Source organism: Pristiophorus japonicus, chromosome 11 (assembly GCF_044704955.1).
Source record: "Pristiophorus japonicus isolate sPriJap1 chromosome 11, sPriJap1.hap1, whole genome shotgun sequence".
NCBI classification, from domain to species: domain Eukaryota; kingdom Metazoa; phylum Chordata; class Chondrichthyes; family Pristiophoridae; genus Pristiophorus; species Pristiophorus japonicus.
Window position 1 is genome coordinate 71536722 of NC_091987.1, and position 21820 is coordinate 71558541.

At 39.8% G+C, this 21820-nt stretch overlaps 1 protein-coding gene across 1 annotated transcript in view; it reads left to right on the forward strand.

The window, feature by feature from the left end:
* The first annotated feature begins 5208 nt into the window (after positions 1-5208).
* tbx15 (T-box transcription factor 15) overlaps positions 5209-21820 on the forward strand; it is a 94194-nt gene continuing 77582 nt past the window's right edge. The window contains exon 1 of the mRNA XM_070892956.1: positions 5209-5666. Coding sequence (XP_070749057.1) covers positions 5465-5666 — 202 coding nt within the window. The 5' untranslated portion in view covers positions 5209-5464. The remainder of the gene's footprint in view (positions 5667-21820) is intronic.

Sequence of the window (21820 nt, forward strand, 5' to 3'; positions counted from 1 at the left end):
CTAAACACTTTCTGAATGAATGTACCCTGACTTCCTTCGAGCCGAGTGCATGTCATTAATTTTAAGACGAGGACAGAAATATATAAATGGTAATGTTCAATGTGACTTAGGTTTTAGGAAAGCGAAGTTTTCCTGACCCACCTACTATCCAAACAGGGAGGGAACACTGCAGTTCGTTTCATTTAGTTCCAGGTAAAGCTGCTGAAAGCCTGGCTATCCTGACCTGAGCCGGGAGACTTTAATTCCCTTTGATCTGATAGGGCAGGCTGGACCATATAATCTAAAATAAAAACCCTTGGTTTCATCGAATCCACTTTTTTTAAAACCCCAAATTGCATGCGCAGTCTTTCAGCTGTCGGGTCTTCACGAACTTTGCACTTCACCGAGGCGGGCAGCTTCGCTCTGCACTGCTCCGTGTTAAAGGCGATCAAGAACAACACACCAGGGCATTGTGAGGTTTCGCCAGACCGACGGCTGCAGTAAACCATAATAACTTTCAACAGGAACACGCGCGACCAGGCAGCGATCATTACAGACCGCCGGGAAGAGGTGACTTTTATTTGGGATATATTTTGATTGACGCCTTCAAGGGCCTCGGGAAGCTGGCATTTTATAATTGTTCTCCAGCAAGTAGAAATGCGGTTGACATTTGTTCTGCTAATACTTCTTTCAGTGATTAAAGTGGGTGAGATGGGCTGTAATTTTGCTCTGGAATTTTTATATTCTGATTCGGCAATCCCCTCCCTAACATTAGAAATACACAGCACCGAGAATAAAAGGTGTCTGAGAATAAGTTGTAAGGTTGGAGACCAATCCTGGGCTTCTACAGAATCTTTAGACCCGATCCTTGGGGTTAGGCCTCACCAACACTATCCATTTCAGAACTCAACTTTTTTAGATTGTATAACCAGAGATAACCCAAGAACTGGCGTAGTTAGAAAAGCACGGGGCTTTCTGGTGTCCACGCCATCATTCGTCCTTCAACCAAGACCAACAGAATCGAATGAACTGGTTCTTCGCTCGTTTACTGTTTGTGTCAGCCATGTTGTGCCCAAATTGGCCGCGCTCATTGATGTATATTTCCCAAAGTAGCCATTGCTTGTGAAGCTCTTTGGGACGTCTTTGGGATCCATTAGGGCACTGTATAAATGTAGCTTCTTTCTTTAGCTTTCTTTCTTTAGATACAAATAGAATGCGATGTTGCGAAAATATCCCGCCAAACCATTGAGCCGCACGCAGGGCTGCTTGCACTCTAAGATCGTGCTGGAGCAATACTCCACTAGCAATAATGCACTACTCCAGCCCTGTACCGTACCTCAGCAATGGCACTTTGATTTGCCTGGAACCCAGCACCTCGCTCAGTAATCGCCCTTGTGTGATTCACTACTGTTTGGTGCCCAGTGTCGCACCTTATCAATGGCATATTTGTGAATATGTATTCCTTCGGGCTGAGTAGCAATGGAGAGTGTGACGGGCCTAGCTCCATGGCATACAATCACAAATAACCGACACCGTCAGATGTGACGCGGCCATCACAGAAAAAGTCTCCAACTTTATTTTAAATATAGATTTTAAAGTAACGACAGTCTTTTGGTTTCGCAATACTTCTGTGACATAAAATAAATTTACATGAATACGGAAATTATCCAATAATTATCAAATCATTATATATCTTGCCGACAATTCCATTACTCGTGTATTCAGTGGCCATGTTGCTATTCACTATTTTCAATATCCCATAGTTTCCGGGCCAAGTCCACTGTATAGAGTTTATAAGGGCCCCGGGCACGGAAATGACAGCTTCGGGCTTAACGTGAAGGAAAAGAACGCAGTTGAGAAAAAAGGTCCTGTAAAACTGGTTTAATTTTTTGTATCAAAAAATTCCTAATTTCATGGCGCCGAAAGGTAACCATCAATCTGTAGAATATAATCCAATATTAGGGAGGGTCATCGGGTCAAACAGATGTTGGGCAGCGCCCGCCACCAAACTGTGTCCAAGCCCGATTCTGTTGGTCATGAAGAGATTCCAGAATTCATTCATTTTGTTTATGGGGTGGTTTGGTCTCTGATAATGGCTAAAAAAACACAAATAAAATAGTCAATTCGTATTACAACAATACAAAAATAAAGGCATAGTTAAATATATATGTATGTATTAATAAATATTACAAATGCATGTAACACTGCATATAGTATACACGCATATAGTATAGAAACACATATATAATGCAGTGTTATACAGCCTATATGTCTATGTATTAGAAACAGTTATGCACTCTATTAGCTCTGGAATATGATGTAATGAATTGTAAAACTGTCCGAAGCACCTCCAATGATTGATGCACAGATTTTTCAGATCCAAGTTACTAACGCGATCATATTGCAATCATTAACGCAGATTATTATATCAGCGCAGACTACTGTAATCACTATTTCTGTATTTTTACATTAATAACTAAGCCCACATCTTCAAGTCTTTGTTTGGGCTCTGCCGCAATTTCTGTTTGCATCACCTGTCCATGTTAATACTGTCAGATATGAACGCTTCTTATTTTGTATGACATTTCACAGAGCTTGAAAGATTTAGCAGAACTCTAATTCCTAAATTAGATTTGAGATTTAATTCCCAAGTAATTTTTTAGACGTGTCTGTGTGTGTGTGTGTGTGTGTGAGAGAGAGAGAGACAGAGAGCGGGACATTTTGGGAAGATTTATCCTCCTGGTCCTTATAATATTTCTGAAAATACATCCAAAGTAAGAGAGGCAACTCCGCATTTTCAAGGGCCGTCAATTTGCGGAGAGTTCCGGGCCATTAACTCCTCTGCCTAGCGATATAACCTGCTCTTCAAATACAAGAAACACAGTAGAGTACAAGCATGGTGTCTCTCTTAGACCTTGAACTCAATATTAAAATAAAAGCCAAATGGAAAAATCAAATCTAAGCTATTCCGTGTTCTTTGCAGATAATTCTATTTCAAAAATAACGTTGGGTGAAATGCAATATATTGAAGAAGGAAAGTTACCAGTATTGGAGGGAGACACTTTCCTTTCTTAAATTCTTCCTTTCCTTAAGTTCTTAATTTCCTTTAATTGTCTCAGTATCTTTCTATTTCCTTCATTCTTGCTTCCCGGTCACATTGTTGCAGAGTAACACCAAGGTTTTTCGGCGGGAGGAGTGGGGGGGAAGTTCCTTGGAGCGGGAAGAGCAAAACTTTAGTGGAGCAGTCCAGTCTGCTAGGGAAGAGTAAAGGAAAATTATTTAATGGACAATTATTTGTTCAGTGGATTTCATTTGCAGTAATTTAAAAGGTGCTGAGTATTAGTTGTAATTGGGTAACGGAGAGATGGCAATACTGAAATGATCCCCTGTTGCACACTAATATTTTCTGCTCGGCTTTATTTGATGGTTTATTATTGCATGGTATATGCGCACACGACGCATTGCACCTTCGAAACAACATATGCACACGTCTATTATACACACAAGTATATACACTTGCTTTTATATACATACCATAGTCACTATCGGCAATTAATTGGTTACCTGCAAATTTGTTTTTCTAGGAGTGATTTTAATTGCTGATTTGAATCATTAGAACCTTGATTTGTGGGCTTACTCTAGATTACTTCCGAACTAAAATGTTTTAATTAAGTAGCAGGAAAAAAAAACAACTAATAAGATGCACTGATTAATTTATGAAGACGTTTGTAGCATTGTGAACAATCCAGGCTGGGAGGCAGACTGTTTCCGCGTGCTCCACTTTCAGCAGCAGCTCTTGAAAAACAATGGAAATGTGAAATCACGCAGAAAAACCTGCAAATGCAGGAGAAAACCCCAACCGTTAACCTGTCTCGGCACAGATTCAGATGGAGATGGTGTGTATTTCTACCACTTAAAAAAATATATAATTCTTGGCGTCAAGAACAGTCAGCACTGAGCCAGCTGAACTGTACACCTTGCAAGAGATTCCCAGAGAGGATTAGCTTGAAATTTATTTTGCAAATTATTTGTTTTAAACCAGAGTAGCTGTTTCATATTAATTCCCGTTGGTACACGTAGCCCGCAGCAGGGTTTAAGTGACTAGACTCACATTGATTTAAAAAAATCCATTGGTCCCACAAAATGACTCTGTCGCAAAGGCAAAGTGCATTTCATTACTGGATGTATGCATTAAAAATACTGAATATTGAAACATCGGTGGCACACAACATCCGCAGCCAACGAAAATTAGTTTACCTGAAAAAAACAATCTAAATGGTATCTTTTCAACAATGCGGAATACTCAAGGGAGACATGAAAGAGTGGTAAATATTTGTTTATTTTGTACGTGTTTTATTTCTGCCTTTTATTTGTTTTAATAATTTCTATAAGCAGTATATAGCTTATCTTGATTCATCTAGATTAAAAATAAATCCCACCGAGAAAGTGCAGAACGCTGCTCCAGTCCTGAGAATCATGCCAAATGCACTTTGATGTGCACAATACAGGGGCACTGGGGATAAAGTAACGGTTCAATATTTCTGGAACACAAAATCGTTTTTGCTTTATTTCTCAAAGCACTGTATTTCGCAGCTGAGGTCTCTATTTCGCTCTCGTGTTCCAGCTCAATGTGGCAAGGGTAAAGAGAACCGCATATGGGAGTTAACCACTTAACAGCAGGGTAAGAATGATATAATATGCAGAAAATTCGTGTCTCTTCAAAAGTTGCGCCAACATCTATGTAGTTCCTGGGGGATTCATTCTATCAACCGCCATCGGGGTCAGAAATGCGCTCGAAAATGCAACAAAATTATGTCTAAGTTTATTACTAATAGCATTTCCAGCATTAACATAAGTGTGTCAGCAGTCGCCAAACGGTTAATCCGAAACACTTGTGTTCCATTTTAAAACAGCACACGGTATATGTGGGAGGGAAATAGCAGCGCGTCTAATACAGTTGGCCACAAACTTTGTGCACAGGCGCCTTCGGTTCGCAAACGGTTAAATCCGAGCGCTTTTCGGTCGCTGAGCAGCAAGGTGTCTGGTGGGGACAGAATGTCCAAATTTGCGGTTGTTTGTCTTGGAATTCTGCTGGCGTGTCATTGGATATTGGTTGCTGGCTGTGTGTCTATTGGGCGGGAGAGTTTGACAGACACTCAGACCTCTCCCCTGCAGTAAAATACTGCAGAAGTTTGCATCAATCAGCCAGGGGGGAGATGACAGAGTGGAGGCAGAAAGTGGACTAAATTCAATTACTGCTCTCACTCAGCCAGCAACATGCTAACTGCGACTGTGAGCGATGTAACCAGCTCTGGGCTTCTTTAGTCCTTGTGTGTATGAAGTACTGAACTTGCAGCCATTATTTTGATTTTTTTTTAATTTGGAAACTGTTCCTGTACATACTGCCGGCTCTCAACTTCTCAAATTGGTGTCTTTGAAGGAAAATTTGGTGTTTGCTTATTCTTGGACTTTCCTTGTTCGGGCGATGAGTGAGAGGAGGAGATCTGCAGCTGCCCTCAGTTCAAGGGCTCACGCCTTCTCCGTGGAAGCACTGATCGGGACAAATAAAAAGAGGAAAATCCAGGAATGGGGCGAGAAGACCATGGAACTGAGTGTGGACAGTATGAGCCCGGACTCGGAGCTTGCAGACAACGTGGATTCAAGCCAGTGTATGGAGATCAATTCCGGTTAGTGTTAAAAAAAGAATAGCACTCGGTTTCCTCCAACACATCTTTCTGACTGCAGCTACACTCTACAAGTGCGGCACTACATCATTTCTCTGACACAATCATCCGTCTGAAGTTTTCTTTTCTTTAAAAAGAAACTTCCCTTTTATTTTCCCAAACTAGTTTTGCAAACTTCCCCCTCCCATTTTCAGGGACGCATGCTATTCTTGGTGGAAGGACCAAATCCCGTTTGTTCTCCATTTGAAAAAAAGGAAATATCCAATTATTTTTAAAAACAGTAGGGTTTAAAACTGTGGTGTCTGGCGTTGTGCACGTGTTGCCCGCTGTCACTGTTTTCAATAAGCGGCCAGGCTGCCGTTGTGCAGATTGTTTCTGGAGGGATAACACCCGGCCACTATTTGGTCTGTAAGGTTTGCTGGATAGTCTTTGCCGCTTTATTGGGTCGGACATTGTGTGGCTAAGTTTTTAATCAGAACGCTGAGATCTTAAGCTCGCAATAACAGGTAGCTGCTAGCTCCCTTTCCCCGATGTCTGAATTAGTGTGACCATGAGTTAAGTCGCGCATTTATGCTCTGCACTGTGGACACATACCCGCTGTTGGACAGATTGTTTAACGAGCCAGGAGTCTGAACTGGCGGGTATGTCCTCTGTTGCTGTTACTTGGTGTGGACGAGTCCAACTATTCCATTCCTGCCTAGTCTGGATCATTAACATAAACAGTGTAACAGCCCGAATGATACCTAAACGTAGAGCGCCGCTGTTTCTGCACCACAATCACCGCACAATTCAGTCACAGTCCTGGGTGCAGACCTTGCTCTGTTATGTGATAGTCCCTAATCAGGAGCCAGACTCTGCCAAAAAGGTTCAATTTCAATCCCCTATCGGAATCCAAGGTGATATTCGTGCACCCCAACAAGATTAAAACATTGTAGAGAATGACAGAAACAGTTAGCAATTCTATTTGATTCTATTTGCTGTGTTTTGCTTACATCCTGCAAAATGTATTATTTTATTTTATTTTTTATTATTTCATTATTAAGGATCTCTGTAGTTCTTCAATCGCTGAAAAGGATTCTAAAATGCTCTCTGTGCAACTACTTTATATTTTGGAGAATTATAGTTGACAAAAACCTTGCTGCTCTATTTTTTGAATTGTAAGACTGTTAAAGATGTGTTTGTGCCCAGGAGTCTGGTGTAAGGGCTCTCACTACACACCTTTCATTCGCTGTCAAACACCGGCTCGGTTTCAGCGCATCGGTTCCACTGCCAGGAACGTTTCAGAATTATCCAGAAAAAAATGTTTGTCTCGCCTACAATACGAGAGTTAGAAACGGACCGATATTAGAAAAATGTAGGAAGTGCATGCAAATAAACATGTTTTACAATAAGGCAGACGGTTCCAATCATATTGATGCAAGGAATAATTAGCGTGCCGGCCATGCACATTAACATGACAATATCGCTCCTTCAATCCCTTCTATTTCCCAGTGATAGTCCTATTGCATTGTAATTCCATCTGCAGAAACGGGTCGGATTCTTTTTACAATTGCATTTGGTGATTTACAGGCAACGAACTCGTTACAAAATAACGACGTTTCTCTCAGCTTTTGTGTAACGCTCGGCCATCCTCTTGTAGGGAGAATATGGAAAGCTCTGCTGAAGAGGGAATGCGTATTCACAGATAGTTTGTAGCATGCAGGACAACCAGAATCGCAATTGACTAGGTAAATGACAGGTGTCTGCTCCAGCCCTTTCTAGGTTGCGATGGCCGTGGACACTTGGAGCTTTCCTCGGGCTGCTCTTTAAAGAGGAAAGGAATCGAGCGTGACTATTTTGATTTATTCGAGATATAACATGCAAACAAACCAAACACTGGCACAACTCTCCTCACTTTTACATGGAAGCGATAGCTTCAAAAGACAAATAGATCAGAGTCCCGCTGCCCAGCACCAACAGATTGGGTTTGCAGCGCTTTTCATCCTGTTTCAGAAATCTTCAACACGCTCGCATTTGGTCAGCACTTCGTTTGAACCTTGGTACGAACGGGTTTCCTTTTCAAAGAAATGTTGAAATTTCCATCGACTGTGTTACCCCGTGATCAATCCTTTATTTAGGGGAATACAATCCGTGGTTTTGACAATCGCTTGTTTTTCTGTCCCAATTTTTAAAATTAATTCCCCAAAAAACATCTGGAGCCGATACTAAAAGTTGCCACTTCAGAGTATCCCAGAAAGTGGGCAATACTGGGAATAGAGAGCGGGCCCGTCATCTGAAATTAAGAGAAAGTTCGCCTTTCAGCTTGAGGCCCTTCTGATAGTTTATATTTCACATTTCCAGCATTGACTGTCGGAAAAACCGCAAAACCTTTCTGTGACAGCCTGCAAATGGGATCGGAAAGGGCCTACTTTTAAACTTTAGATGAATTATTCCGATGTTTATCTACATGAACGAGACTACCCCTCCAGTAATCACAAGGAGGGAATTGTGGTTCATCAAACCACTTCGGTCAATTTTCGAAATGTGATCCGAGGGGAAGCGGACTGGAAACAGACGGTCCGGAAGAAATGCAGATGTGCACAGGAGCGGGCCGCAGGTTAACCTCTGCCATTTTACGCAAAACTGCTTCTTGTATTTGAACTCTCCCATTCGTTCATTTTCTCCGTGTGGACCGTTTGATTTGTTCACTCCAGATACTTTTTTGGATATGTTTTTTAATATAAGTTTTTAACACAGGATTCTTTTTTTTTAAACTGGCGCCGTTGCTCACTTGTTTATTTCCAATGATTCTGGCGTAACATTTACTGGATTCTGAAAATGACTGGCTTTGTCCCCTTTTCACAGTCTCTGAGCCCTTTGCTGGAATACCTTTCTCTTTCAAGAAGCCAACAGCTGATCCTGAGCTGGAAGAGTGATTTATGAGTAACTTCAGGGCTGTGCAAGGGAAGCTGACATCTCGCGGCTTCTTCAGGGTTGGCTAATAACTAAAAAGGATAAAAGGACAGAGGGGTAAGAACCTTCAACAAATCTTGGGGCATTTTTAAAAGCACTTTAGAACAGGCAGTTCTATCTCGGAGTCTAGGCGGCGTTGGGCGGCTTTTAATACTTTCGAAGATGCATTCTGCATTCTGCTTAGTATTCTAGAAGGGGCGGCGTTGGACGGCGTTCAATATTTTAGTAGACAAAGATTTGGAATTTCGGTTCAACACTTTAGTTGAGACAGTTCCGGAATTTCTGTTTAATGCTTTAATTATAAGGACAGTTTCGTTTTATACTTCAGTACTATTGGAATTTAGATTTAATGATTCAACGACACAATTTCTTAATAATACTTTAGCAGACACCGTCTTTGAATTTCTGTGTCATTCTTTAGTAGAAGCAATGTGGACTTAATCTGCTAATATTTGGATTATACCTTTGTTTAATACCTTAGAAGAGCCGGTGTGTAATTTCAGTGTGGTACCTTCGTTTTTAATATTTGGGAACAGGCAGTCTTGAACTTTGGATGAGAATCTTTAGAAGAGATAACGTTATAAGCTTCGGCATGATAGTTGAGAAGACGGTAATCCTGTAATTTCAATGTACTATTTTTAGAAAAACAAGCTTGCCATTTCAGGAAAGTACTTTAGTAGAAACGTTGGTGTAATTCTTGTGCACTATTTTGTTATCATTTCCGTGAGGTACTTTGGCAGCTATATTGCTGTAATCACAGTGAATTATTTTAGAGGAGGCAGTGTTATAATTTTAGTGCAATATATTACAAGAAACAAGGCTGTGAATTGAACACAATATTTTAGAAGAGGCAATGTTGGAATTTCAGTATAATACGATCAAGGGGTAGGTTGTATTTTCCGTGTAATAACTTAGAAGTGGCAGATATTCATTTAGAACTAGTGTTGCAATTTGAATGAAGTACTTCAGAAGACGAGACGTTGTTATTTGACTGTAATATTTTGGAAGAGACGATGTTGCACTTTCTGTGTAGATTTGTAGAGAAGGCATTGCTATAATTTGTCTGAAGTACTTCAGATGTGGCAGTGATGCAATTTCAGTGTAATATTTAAAATTGACATTATTATACTCTTAGCGTGGTATTTTAGCAGCGATGATGTCTTTCAGTGTAATATTTTAGAGAATGCAGCGCTGTAATTTGACTGTAGTACGTTAGAAGAAGATATGTAATTTCAGTGTAATAATTTAGGAACGGGAGTGCTGTAATTTCAGTGTGCTACGTTAGATGAGGTGGTGGTGTCATTTTGGTGAAGTTCTTTACAAGATGCAGAGTTGTAATTTCTGCATAATATATTAGAAAATGCAGTGCTCTAATATCGATTTAATATTTTGGAGCAGCATTGTATTTTGGATGCAATACCTTAGAAGTTTTGTCGTTTCACTGTAATATCAGGTAAGTAAAAGTGTTGTAAATTCAATGCGAAATTAGGAGAAAGTGATGCAATTCTAATGTAATTTATTTGAAAAGGCAGTGTTGTAATTACAATATTTTGGAAGATGCAGCACTGTAATTTGGGTTCAATAGTTTCGAAGAACAGTTTTGTAATCTCAGTGTAATATATAAAAAATGGCTGCGTTGTAATTTGAGTTAAATGTTTTGAATGGGGCCGTATTGTAAATGTAATGTAATATGTTAGAATAGGAACAGTTGTAATTTCAGTGTAATTTGTTGGAGTAGGCAATGTTTTAATTTCACTGCAATATTTTAGAAGAGACTGTGTTGTACTTCTAGTGTAATAATCTAGAAGAGACATTATTGTAATTTCAGTTAATTTAGAAATGGATCTGTTGTGATTCTGTAAAAGATATGTAAAAATTAACAAGAGGCTAAGTTTCAATGTAATTTGGTAAAAGTGTTGGAATTTTATTGTAATATTTTAGAACAGGTAGTATTTTAATTGGGGTGACATACTTTTGAAGAGTCAGTGTTGCAATGTCAGTGTAATAATTAACCAATGGCTGTGTGTTGTAATGTCAATGTGATAATTAACCAATGACAGTGTTGTAATTTTAGTGCAACATTTTAGAAAAGGCTGTATAAGGCAGGTGGGTTCCAGAAATGTGGAGGACACCAGTGGGCGCAACTGCTGGGATTGAAACCCGTTGATTTTTGTAGCCATAGACGTCCTTTCTCTCCCCTTTCTCGCCTCAGTTTAATACATTTTCCAAAGTTAATGGAAAACACAAAATGAAACTACAACAGGTGTCTAATCAGAATGATGTTATTTCCCCTCTCTCTTTCACTATCTCTTGCTCACTATCTCTTTCTTTCACATACACAGATTTTCTTTTGGAAAACAATATACTCAATATAAATGTTACCTCAATAAGGCTTTTCAAAAATGTCTTCTTGGTTTTCAAAATTATTTGCAGAAAACCTACTGAGTAGTTAGCACTAGAATATGAAGAAAAATGTTCAAAAAGTACAGCTGACTGCTGGTGATGCTTCCAGGGGGATTAGCCACACATGCTCAGACTGCAAAATCCAAATTCAGCTCATGGAGTCACAGCCATGGGCAAAAATATTGAGTCAAAACCCAGTCTATTAGGAGACTATTTTCTTCAAGTAAAGAACTTTGATGTGGGCATTAAAAGACACAAAATAAAAGTCAGTGGATAATTTTAATGATTTTATAATTTAAATGTATACATTTTAATTTAATCCTTACTTTGGACATTAGAAATTTCAGTTACTGAGGCAAAAAAGAGAGATGACAAAAAATCAGAAAGCATTTTGATCAATTTGCGTGTATCTAATTGTGCAATCAGATGGTGGTATCTATTCTTACTATAAAATAGAAGCTATTTTAAGAAGCAAAGGGCCCAACACAGGACCACCTATAGTTTTCAATGAAATGTGCATCCCATACTGAATTTAATATATAATAGATATTAGACATTGCGGTATTGAAATTTCATTCTAACATTCAGAAAGAGATAGTGTTGCAATTTTAGAATAACATTTAAGAGGCAGTGTTGTAATTAAATGAATTATTAATATAATATTTTTGAACTGGCATTTTTGTATTTTTGAGCACATATATACTAGAGGTGACAGTATCACAGTTTTGGTGTAATATTTTTAGAAGCGTTGTAAATTCAGTGTGATGCTTTAGTGATGGAAGCCTTGTAATTGCATTACAATATTTTGGCAAAAGGTGTGTTATTATTTGGTAAAATACCTAAGTAAAGGCTTTGCTATAATTTTAGTGTAATATTTTGGGATATGCATTGTTATAATTTTGTTGCAATATTTTACAAAAGAGTGTTGCAATTTCAGTGCTATACTTTAGGAACATAGGAAAGTACAAAGCCATCCAACCAATCCAAAAAACTAATACCTGTCAATTTCCCATTTCTTCTATTATCTACCTGATTCTTCCATAGATTTTTCCACAAAAGTCTCACTGCCTCTCTGAGCAATTTGTTTGACATGTTCACCACCCTCTGTGTGTGGTTACTTTAAAATTGTGCATCATCCTTTTTCTAAGCAGGAACGCCTGTTCTTGGTTCTAGAGTGGAAATCTTGAATATCAGGTCCAATTTATCTACAACCTTTAGAATTTTGAATACTTGAATAATATCTCCTCTGAGCCTTCTCTTTTCAATAGTATACAATCCAGACTTTTTGTTCCTCAGGTTCCTTAAGTTAGGTACTAGGTTGGTATCCCCTTTCTCCACTACCTCCAATGCTTGCTGTAGTAGTGTGATCAGAAATATACAAATAAATAAATAACTTGCATTTATATAGTATCTTTCATGATCTTAGGTTGTCCCAAAACACTTACAGCCAATGAAGCACTTTTGAAGTTTAGTCACTGTTGCAATGTAGCAAATGCAACAGCCAAGTTCTGCACACAAAGATCCCACAAACAGCAATGAGCTAATGACCAGATAATCTGTTTTTAGGTGTTGTCTGAGGAATAAATGTTAGTCAGACTTCAAATAATATCATTGGGATACCTGAGCGGGCAGACAGGGCCTCAGTTTCATATTACATCTGAAAGACAGCACCTCCAATGGCACAGCACTCCCTCAGTACTGGAGTATCAACTTTGATTATGTGCTCAAGTCTCTGAAGTGGGACATAAACCAACAACCATCTGACTCAAGGTGCTACCAAATGAGCCATGGCTCACTTACAGTGCCTTTTGCAGACATATTGTCACCTTCTGGGATTTGTGCTCTATCCCTCTCATATATATCTCAAGACCCGGTTAATTCTCCCGATTGCTTCCATGCATTGTGCTGTTGTTTTCAGTTCATTTCCACCAGTACTCTTAAATCAATTCATGTGTTGTGTCCTGTAGCCTAGATTTAATTTAGTTTATTGTATAATTCCCTTCCCTAGAATCATTACTGTACATTTGTCCATGATGGCATTATCCACTAATCATGCCATCTTTCAAAACTACCCAGATCTTTTTGTATTTGATCTGCTTATTGTTTGAATGCCCACCATCACCCCTCTCCACCAACCCCTTTATGGTGTCATCTGAAAATTCAAACAGCTTTACTTCTGTTCCCAAATTCACATCATATATATACACTGGAAACATCATTAGCTTCAGCACTTATCCCTGTGGCATCCTACTAGTTACCTTTGCCATGTTGGCACAACTCTATTCAGAACAACCCCCTCCCCCACTTTGCTTTTTCTGAATTTGCCACATTACAATCACCTCTGTAGTTTTTCTCCTATTCCATGCCTCCCAACCATGTGGACAAATCACTTACCATGTCATCCCTATCTACACGTTTTATTATCTTCTCTCTCAGGATGCCATCTAACACTTTACCCACGACCGATGTTTGTCTCAGGAGCCTGTCGTGTCCCGAGTCATCCTTGTGACAAAAATTAAGTCTTTTTTTCTATGACTTAGCTTGGCATGAGCTTATTTCATTCTGTCAGCGCATAAAAACCAGCTTCACTCAGAGAAAAGTGTTCTAGCTGATTTTTGATACATTTGTTGTAACATTTAGTCAGTAGTTTATCTCACGACTGGTGTCCAGAAGAGGGGCCAAGTCATTTAATTCAAATGACTTGTTCAAATATATTTTTGAACAGTTTGTTCAATTCTGTTAGGTTGCAATCTGAAGGTATTTATCAGCTTGTTTTTTGAAATGGATTGGTCTGCCTGGAGTCCCTGAAGAGAGTTTGGCTGGGAGCATTCAAAGAGAGTTAATGAGGACAGATAGCTTCTACATTTGATGAGAAAAAAAGAAAAAGAACTGCTATGTAAAAATAAAATGCATATATTAGTTTAGCATAGTAACTGTAAACTATATATTATTTCCTATTACAAAAAGAAACTATCTAAGCTTAACAACTACTGTAATATATATACATATATTTAGTGCTAATGCTACTATTTGCTGTTCAATTACTATTTACTAAGTGTATTTGTCAGTTAAAGCCTGAAAACAGGTTGATAGTATAGTGTTGCCCTGCCCCTTCCTGAGGCAAGGAGAGTTAGTCAGTTAGCACAGGATGGAACCAATAGCTTAAGTATTTTTAAAAGCTTTTCTTGTTTGTTAACCAGACTTCCTTCAAATTTTACCGAGATATCAAGGTAAATGAAAACACTCTCTCGAACATAGGCAACTCGAACAGCGGATGACACTAAGTTGGGTGGCAGTGTGAGCTGCGAGGAGGATGCTATGAGGCTGCAGAGTGATTGGATAGGTTAGGTGAGTGGGCAAATGCATGGCAGATGAAGTATAATGTGGATAAATGTGAGGTTATCCACTTTGGTGGTAAAAACAGAGAGACAGACTATTATCTGAATGGTGACAGATTAGGAAAAGGGGAGGTGCAACGAGACCTGGGTGTCATGGTACATCAGTCATTGAAGATTGGCATGCAGGTACAGCAGGTGGCTAAGAAAGCAAATGGCATGTTGGCCTTCATAGCAAGGGGATTTGAGTACAGGGGCAGGGAGGTGTTACTACAGTTGTACAGGGCCTTGGTGAAGCCACACCTGGAGTATTGTGTACAGTTTTGGTCTCCTAACTTGAGGAAGGACATTCTTGCTATTGAGGGAGTGCAGCGAAGGTTCACCAGACTGATTCACGGGATGGCGGGACTGACATATCAAGAAAGACTGGATCAACTGGGCTTGTATTCACTGGAGTTCAGAAGAATGAGAGGGGATCTCATAGAAACGTTTAAAATTCTGATGGGTTTAGACAGGTTAGATGCAGGAAGAATGTTCCCACTGTTGGGGAAGTCCAGAAGCAGGGGTCACAGTCTAAGGATAAGAGGTAAGCCATTTAGGACCGAGATGAGGAGAAACTTCTTCACCCAGAGAGTGGTGAACCTGTGGAATTCTCTCCCACAGAAAGTTGTTGAGGCCAATTCACTAAATATATTCAAAAAGGAGTTAGATGTAGTCCTTACTACTAGGGGGATCAAGGGGTATGGCGAGAAAGCAGGAATGGGGTACTGAAGTTGCATGTTCAGCCATGAACTCATTGAATGGCCGAACGGCCGAATGGCCTACTCCTGCACCTATTTTCTATGTTTCTATGTTTCTAACTACACCTCACGTACATGAGTAGTCTGAAATATGAAATTAAAAATACCTAGAGTAAAAAGGTTACAAGAAACCCAAAAATGTTACAGTCCCAATGCATCTTCTTAAAATGTGTTTTACATTAGCTAATTTCCAATCTTCAGGCATTAATCCTGTTTCTAATAACCCCCTAAAGAAAGTAGCAAGCATTTGACCAATTTCCCAAGTCAGTTATTTAAGTACCCTTGTATTAGCACATCCAGCTTTTGTGCTTTGATTTCTTTTAACTTTCTCAGCCTATCAACAACTGTCTTATCTGAATTTTGGATTTCTTTTAGGACTTCCTCTTCCCTCCTCCACACCTGGAGGTTTATCCTGTAGCCTTTTGGAATCTCAGCATGTCCCAATGTGCTTCACAGTCAATGAAGTACTTTTGAAGTGTAGTCCATGCTATCATGTAGGGAAACAAGGCAGACAATTTGTGCATAGCAAGGTCCCATAAACAATGAGATAAATAACAAAATCATTTGTTTTGGTGATGTTGTGATCTTATTTGAAGGATAAAGGCTGGGCAGGCATTAGTGAACCCGTTCAGTTTTTACAAATGTTTGGCATTTCTCTTCCATCTTATTTTACACTTTAGTTCTCTGTCCAGTTTCTTAACCTTCTTTACTTGTTTTTTTAATAATTGTCTCAGTCCAGCATTCTACTTATAACTTCCGTTGTTGCCCAAATTGAGCTTTTTCCTTGGTTAACGAATGATCCTGTCTGTATGTTACTGTCTGTATATTTCTAAAGATGATCTACTTTTCTTTCATTCTAATAGCGCTTTCCAGTCCAGTTTCCTTAACTCACCTCTCAACCCCTCAAATCTGTCTAATTTACTAACATTCAAATTGTTAAGAGCTAACTCCAGTCATCAAATCCAACAGAAGAGTATTTCTATTGTATCCATTTTCTTTTCTTAACCATAAGCTTCATTATGCTGTAGTGAATGTTCTCCAAGTGTTTGCTGACTTGACCTTTGTTTCCAGCTCCGGGTTTTAACTCAAAGTTAGGTCCAATAGCAATCCTTTCTTGTGTGATTTCCTTGACCAACTGTGACATGTAACCATCCAATATTGTATCTAGGATTATGTTTTAACTCCTATTGTACCTTTTGTAGATGTCACAATCTACCACTGGTAATTTAAGTCACTTGTAACAATTGCATCTGTTCATGTATATCTCTCTTATTTGGATATAAAGTTCATGATCCAGTCCTTTCCCCTAGTGGTCTATATCAGATGCCCATCGTTAATTTCTGTCCCCTTTGTATCGCTCATCTTATCCATAGGTTTTGCATATTATCCACATCCCGACTAGAAAGCTCTGACTACATTATAATCAAGTTCTCTTTCACCTAATGACAAATGACATCCCTATGTGACCATGTCCATTATAAATTATCCCTTCACATCCTTCTTGACCTGTCTGTGGCCATTGACAAGGTTGACCACACCATCCTCCTGTTGTCCAGCTGGGTAGGACAGCACTCGTCTGGTTCAAACATTACTTATGGAGTCTCCCAAGGATCTATCCTTGTTCCCCTCCTATTTCTGATCCAAATGCAGCTCCTCACCAACATAATACAAAACCACAACATTAGGTTCCACATGTACACTGATGATACCCAGCACTATCTCACCACCTCCTCTCTCGGATCCACCACTGCCTCTGATTTGTTATGCTACTTGTCGAATATCCAGTATTGGATGAGCAGAAATGTTCTCCAATTAAATATAGGGAAGACTGAACCCATTGTCTTCAGATCCTGCCACAAACTCTGTGCCCAGCCACAGACTTCATCTTTCTCCCTGGCCACTCTCTGAGGCTGAACCAGTTTACAAAGTTAATGTTCTATTTGAAGCTAAGCTGAGCTGAGCGTAACTTCCAACCACATATGCTCTCCATTACCAAGACTGCTTATTCCCTCCTCCATAGCTTCAACCATCTCTGCCCCTGCCTCAGCTTATCTGCTGCTGAAACCCTCATCTATGCCTTTCTTAACTCTAAACTTGACTATTCCAATACTCTCCTGGCTGGTCTTCTACCTTGCACCCTCCGTAAACTTGAGCTCATCTAAAACTCTGCTGCCCGTATCCTAACTTGCACCGAGTCCTGTTCACACATCACCCTTGTGCTGGATGACCTACATTGGCTCCCAGTCCAGCAATACCTCAATTTCAAAATTCTCATTTTGTTTTCAAGACCTTCCATGGCCATTTCCCTCCCTATCCCTGTAACCTCCTCCATCGCCACAACCCTCCGAGATCTCTGTACTCCTCCAATTCTGGCCTCTTGCACATCCCTAACTTTAATCTCACCACCATTGGCAGCCATGCTTTCAGCTGCCAATGCCCTAAGCTCTGGAATTCACCACCTCTCTACCTCTCCTCCTTTAATATGCTCCTTAAAATCTACCTCATCACCTGTACTAATATCGTTTTATGTGGCCCGTGTCAAAGTTTATTTGATAATCGCTCCTGTGAAACACCTTGGGACATTTTATTACATTAAAGGTGCTATATAAATGCAAGTTGTTATTGTTGTCAGCATAGTTCTCCTCCCTCCCGGTTTGGCTTCTGTATCTCTGTGAAGTCATTTATATCCGCGAACATTTACGTTGGCAATTCTATGGCAATTCTTAAAATGTATTTATTCTCGGGATGTTTGCAACTTTTGTAGGCAGTATTTATTGCCGATTCCTGGTTCCTCTGAGGTCATTAAGAGTCAATCATGTAGTATAGGACTGGAGTCAGATGTTGGTCAGACCAAGTAGGGGTAGCAGGTTCCCTTCACTTAAAGACATTAGTGAATCTTGGGATTTTACAGCATCCAGCAGCTTCCATTTTCATTTTGGGGGGATATCAGACATATTTAGCAGAAGTTTTGAATTCAATTTTCCAGCTTGCTAACGGAGCCGTAGGTCAGCAGAAACGATGTAAAACGTGTTAAGGGCGAGTGGTTATTAGGAGCACTGTGTGAGGGGGTGGGGTGGACTAAATTTAGTATTTTTATTATTATTTAATGTATTGATTGAGGTTAATATTTCCGACAAACCCTTTCCAATATCTATACTAAGTTTTGACCGTTCCCGGCAACAAGCAAACAATAACGCTAATGCAATATTAAACATTTTGAAACTTAGCGCAAAACTGCAAAATGTGCCAGGCAGAAAGAATAGAACATTTCTCGTCTCTATTCAAACGTCTGAAAGGTGTACTGGATACCTCTGCCTGCTCGAGTAGTTTTCACGTAGTCTTTGCAGTAAGAATAAGGTAGACTTTCCCGATCCGGAGACTCAGTTTACCCCAATAATTCCCCGTCTCTCTTCATTTCAGACGCAGTGAAACCCACTGTCTTAAAAATAACAAATGAAACGTTTGGCTGGAAAACGATTGAAATGTAAACGGTCTCGAGAACTGATAGATGCTGCAAGGCTCCAGGAGTTAGACCCAGATGGCCTGAGTATTGGAACATCTTAGGGCCGCCTAAAAACTGGGGGAAAATAATTATAGCGTTGGTTTCGATTACCGGCTCAAACATTGCTCGGTGAAATGTAGAGGCGGCGAGATTCCTGTAATATCCCAAAGTAATTAAATTAAATAATCAGTCCGATTGTTTCTCCATCAAAAGTGTGTTTTCATCGAATCCTGTGGGTCCTACCAGAAACCCTTCAATCTCAGGATACTATCAACAATAAGGATCCCAACACTAAACGTACTACTAAACTATTTGGAGGAGTGTGTTATTTATTGGAAAGAAAGATAATGATACAAAGCGAGATGATATTTAGGACATGGGCGGATTTTATTCATACCTAAGCCTGCTTGATTCTGTCATTTTTCTTCTAAAATCGAATATTTATTTCAAGAAACGTATTAGCTAAACAGGAGATATTCTCGGCACAAAGTTAAAGATACATAATATGTTAAAGAAAGATAATAACATTCGTCTATTGTATAATAAATCGAAGAAAAGTTTAAGTTTTATTATTCTGCAGAGTAACCCAGCAGACGGAGATAATGTACTCGTTGTATGGACTATTTGCACAGTTTGAAAGAAACACTTGCATTTATATAAAGCAGGCTCGAGGGGCTAGATGGCCTACTCCTGTTCCTAATTCTTATATAGCCACTTTCACGACCTCGGGATGCCCCAAAGCGCATTACAGCCAGTGCACTTTTGAATTGTCGTCACTGTTTTAATGCAATTTAGAGACATTTGTAGATCTCAAAAAATTACAGCAGTATTGGGTATAGTTATAAAACATTGGTATAAATATACTCAGGTCCTGGGTCATTTTAAACCATTTGTTTCATAGTTAATTTCAAAGGCCTTGCTTGTTATATCGACTATTAGAACGAACTAGCAAAATAAAACAACCGTACACCCCATCGCCCTGCCAGATAGATAAGGGAAATGGTTAGATTCTTACACACCAGGAAATGACTAAACTGAAATGAAAAATATGGATCCTTCAAAATTGAATGTTATAATAAATATACATTTATTATAACATTCAATTTGAAAAATTAAACAACACAAACGGATCGGATTCAACAGAAATATCTAGTCATCTAGTAGCCATCTAAAACCTTACACCATTTCTGTATTCTAGATCCAATAATAGTTCATAAAACAGAAGGCTTCATTCCTACACCCTGTTTGGTATAAACAAAACAAGAAAATTATTAAGATTCTTAAAAATCATAGTAAACTGTAGAGCATAATCAGGGCAAAGATCCAACACTGTTCGGAGGCCTTTGTCCTCGCACGAGCCCGGTACATTGAGCGAACTCGAACAGTATTAAAGGGTAGCTACGACTGTACGTGTACATGTATAGGAGACCCCACCTTGTGTGTCGGGCAAGCCTTGCGATCGCAGTGTGTCCGCTTGGAGTCACGGGTTTGGTCGCTCGCGTCGTGTCTATCCTCTGTGTTATTGCCTGTTACTACATCGAATTTCAGATTGCAATGGATATTCAGAATCATTTTAAAATTGACATTAAATACATTTTACAGAGCAATGTTCAGATATTAGAAGATGCAGGTGACTTGTATTTATCATCGAGAGCCGAGGCGGATATGGGGGAAGGCTACCAAATATGGAAGGATTCTAAAAAAATCCGAGTTTGCTCATGTCGATTTATTCTGATTCATTGAATCCTGAATAGATTCACCATACAGTATCTATGTGCCTGTGTCCGATTAAGATGGATTAGAGTTACATTGAAGACTTTTAGGTTAAGGGGACAGTTATACTGACACCTTTGCTTCACTGTAAAGTGTAAAAGATGACCTAAACGCGATAGTATAAATGTGGAATTACATACTGATCTGACTCTGGAATACCGAGTGTGGAACCTTTCCCCGCACTGGCTGACATCATTTGAATTTGCCGTCATTTGGAGTATAACTCCAGCATATAGTCAGGACAAGTTTACAAAGTGCCCCTGGACTCTTTATAAACTTAACAGAGGTCTTTTTAAATATTTACAGAAAACGGGCATAAGACTGGAGCACCTTGCTGGCTGTTAGAGGCTGTTTGACAGTCTGTAGCATAACTCTGGTGCTGGCAGCTGCAGCTCAAACTCCGCAGATCCGACCAGCAGTGCACGATAACAAGCACACAACACACACAATCACACTCAACTTTTCATTTCACACACTTTTCACTACGGTACTCGGAAGGTGCTCACTGATTTCCTGCATCATATGTACAACAAGCCAGTAAGTTTTAGAAGGAGGCTTTATGACGTAATCAGTTCTATTCAACGACCTGTTATGTCATCATTGGTTTAGCTGGCATTCGAGAGGCTTGGCTTGACCTGTAATTCCACGCCGAACACTGATTAGTCTCATGTTTGATAGATAGATGAAACCATATATACAATTCTACCTGCCTGGACACGAATAAGGTTGCAATTTACTCTAATTTTCTCTATCAATCAGAAGGAAAGAAAGAAAGACATGTATATATGTTGCGCCTTTCATAACCTCAGGACATCCCAAAGCGTTTTACAGCCAATTAAGTACATTTGGAGTGTCATCTTCATCATCATGATAGGCAATCCCTCGAAATCGAGGAAGACTTGCTTCCACTCTAAAAATGAGTTCACAGGTGGCTGTACAGTCCAATACAGGATTTACAGTATCTGTCACAGGTGGGACAAACAGTCGTTGAAGGAAAGGGTGGGTGGGGAGCCTGGTTTGCCGCACGCTCCTTTCGCTGCCTGTGTTTGTTTTCTGCATGCTCTCGGCGACGAGACTGGAGATGCTCAGCGCCCTCCCAGATGCGCTTCCTCCACTTAGGGCGGACTTTGACCAGAAATTCCCAAGTGTCAGTGGGAATGTTGCACTTTATCAAGGAGGCTTTGAGGATGTCCTTGAAACATTTTCTCTGCCCACCTGGGGCTCGCTTGCCGTGTAGGAGTTCCGAGTAGAGCGCTTGCTTTGGGAAGCTTGTGTTGGGCATGCGGACAATGTGGCCCACCCAATGGAGCTGGTCAAGTGTGGTCAGTGCTTTGATGCTGGGGATCTTGGCCTGATCGAGAACACTGACGTTGGAGAGTCTACCCTCTCAGG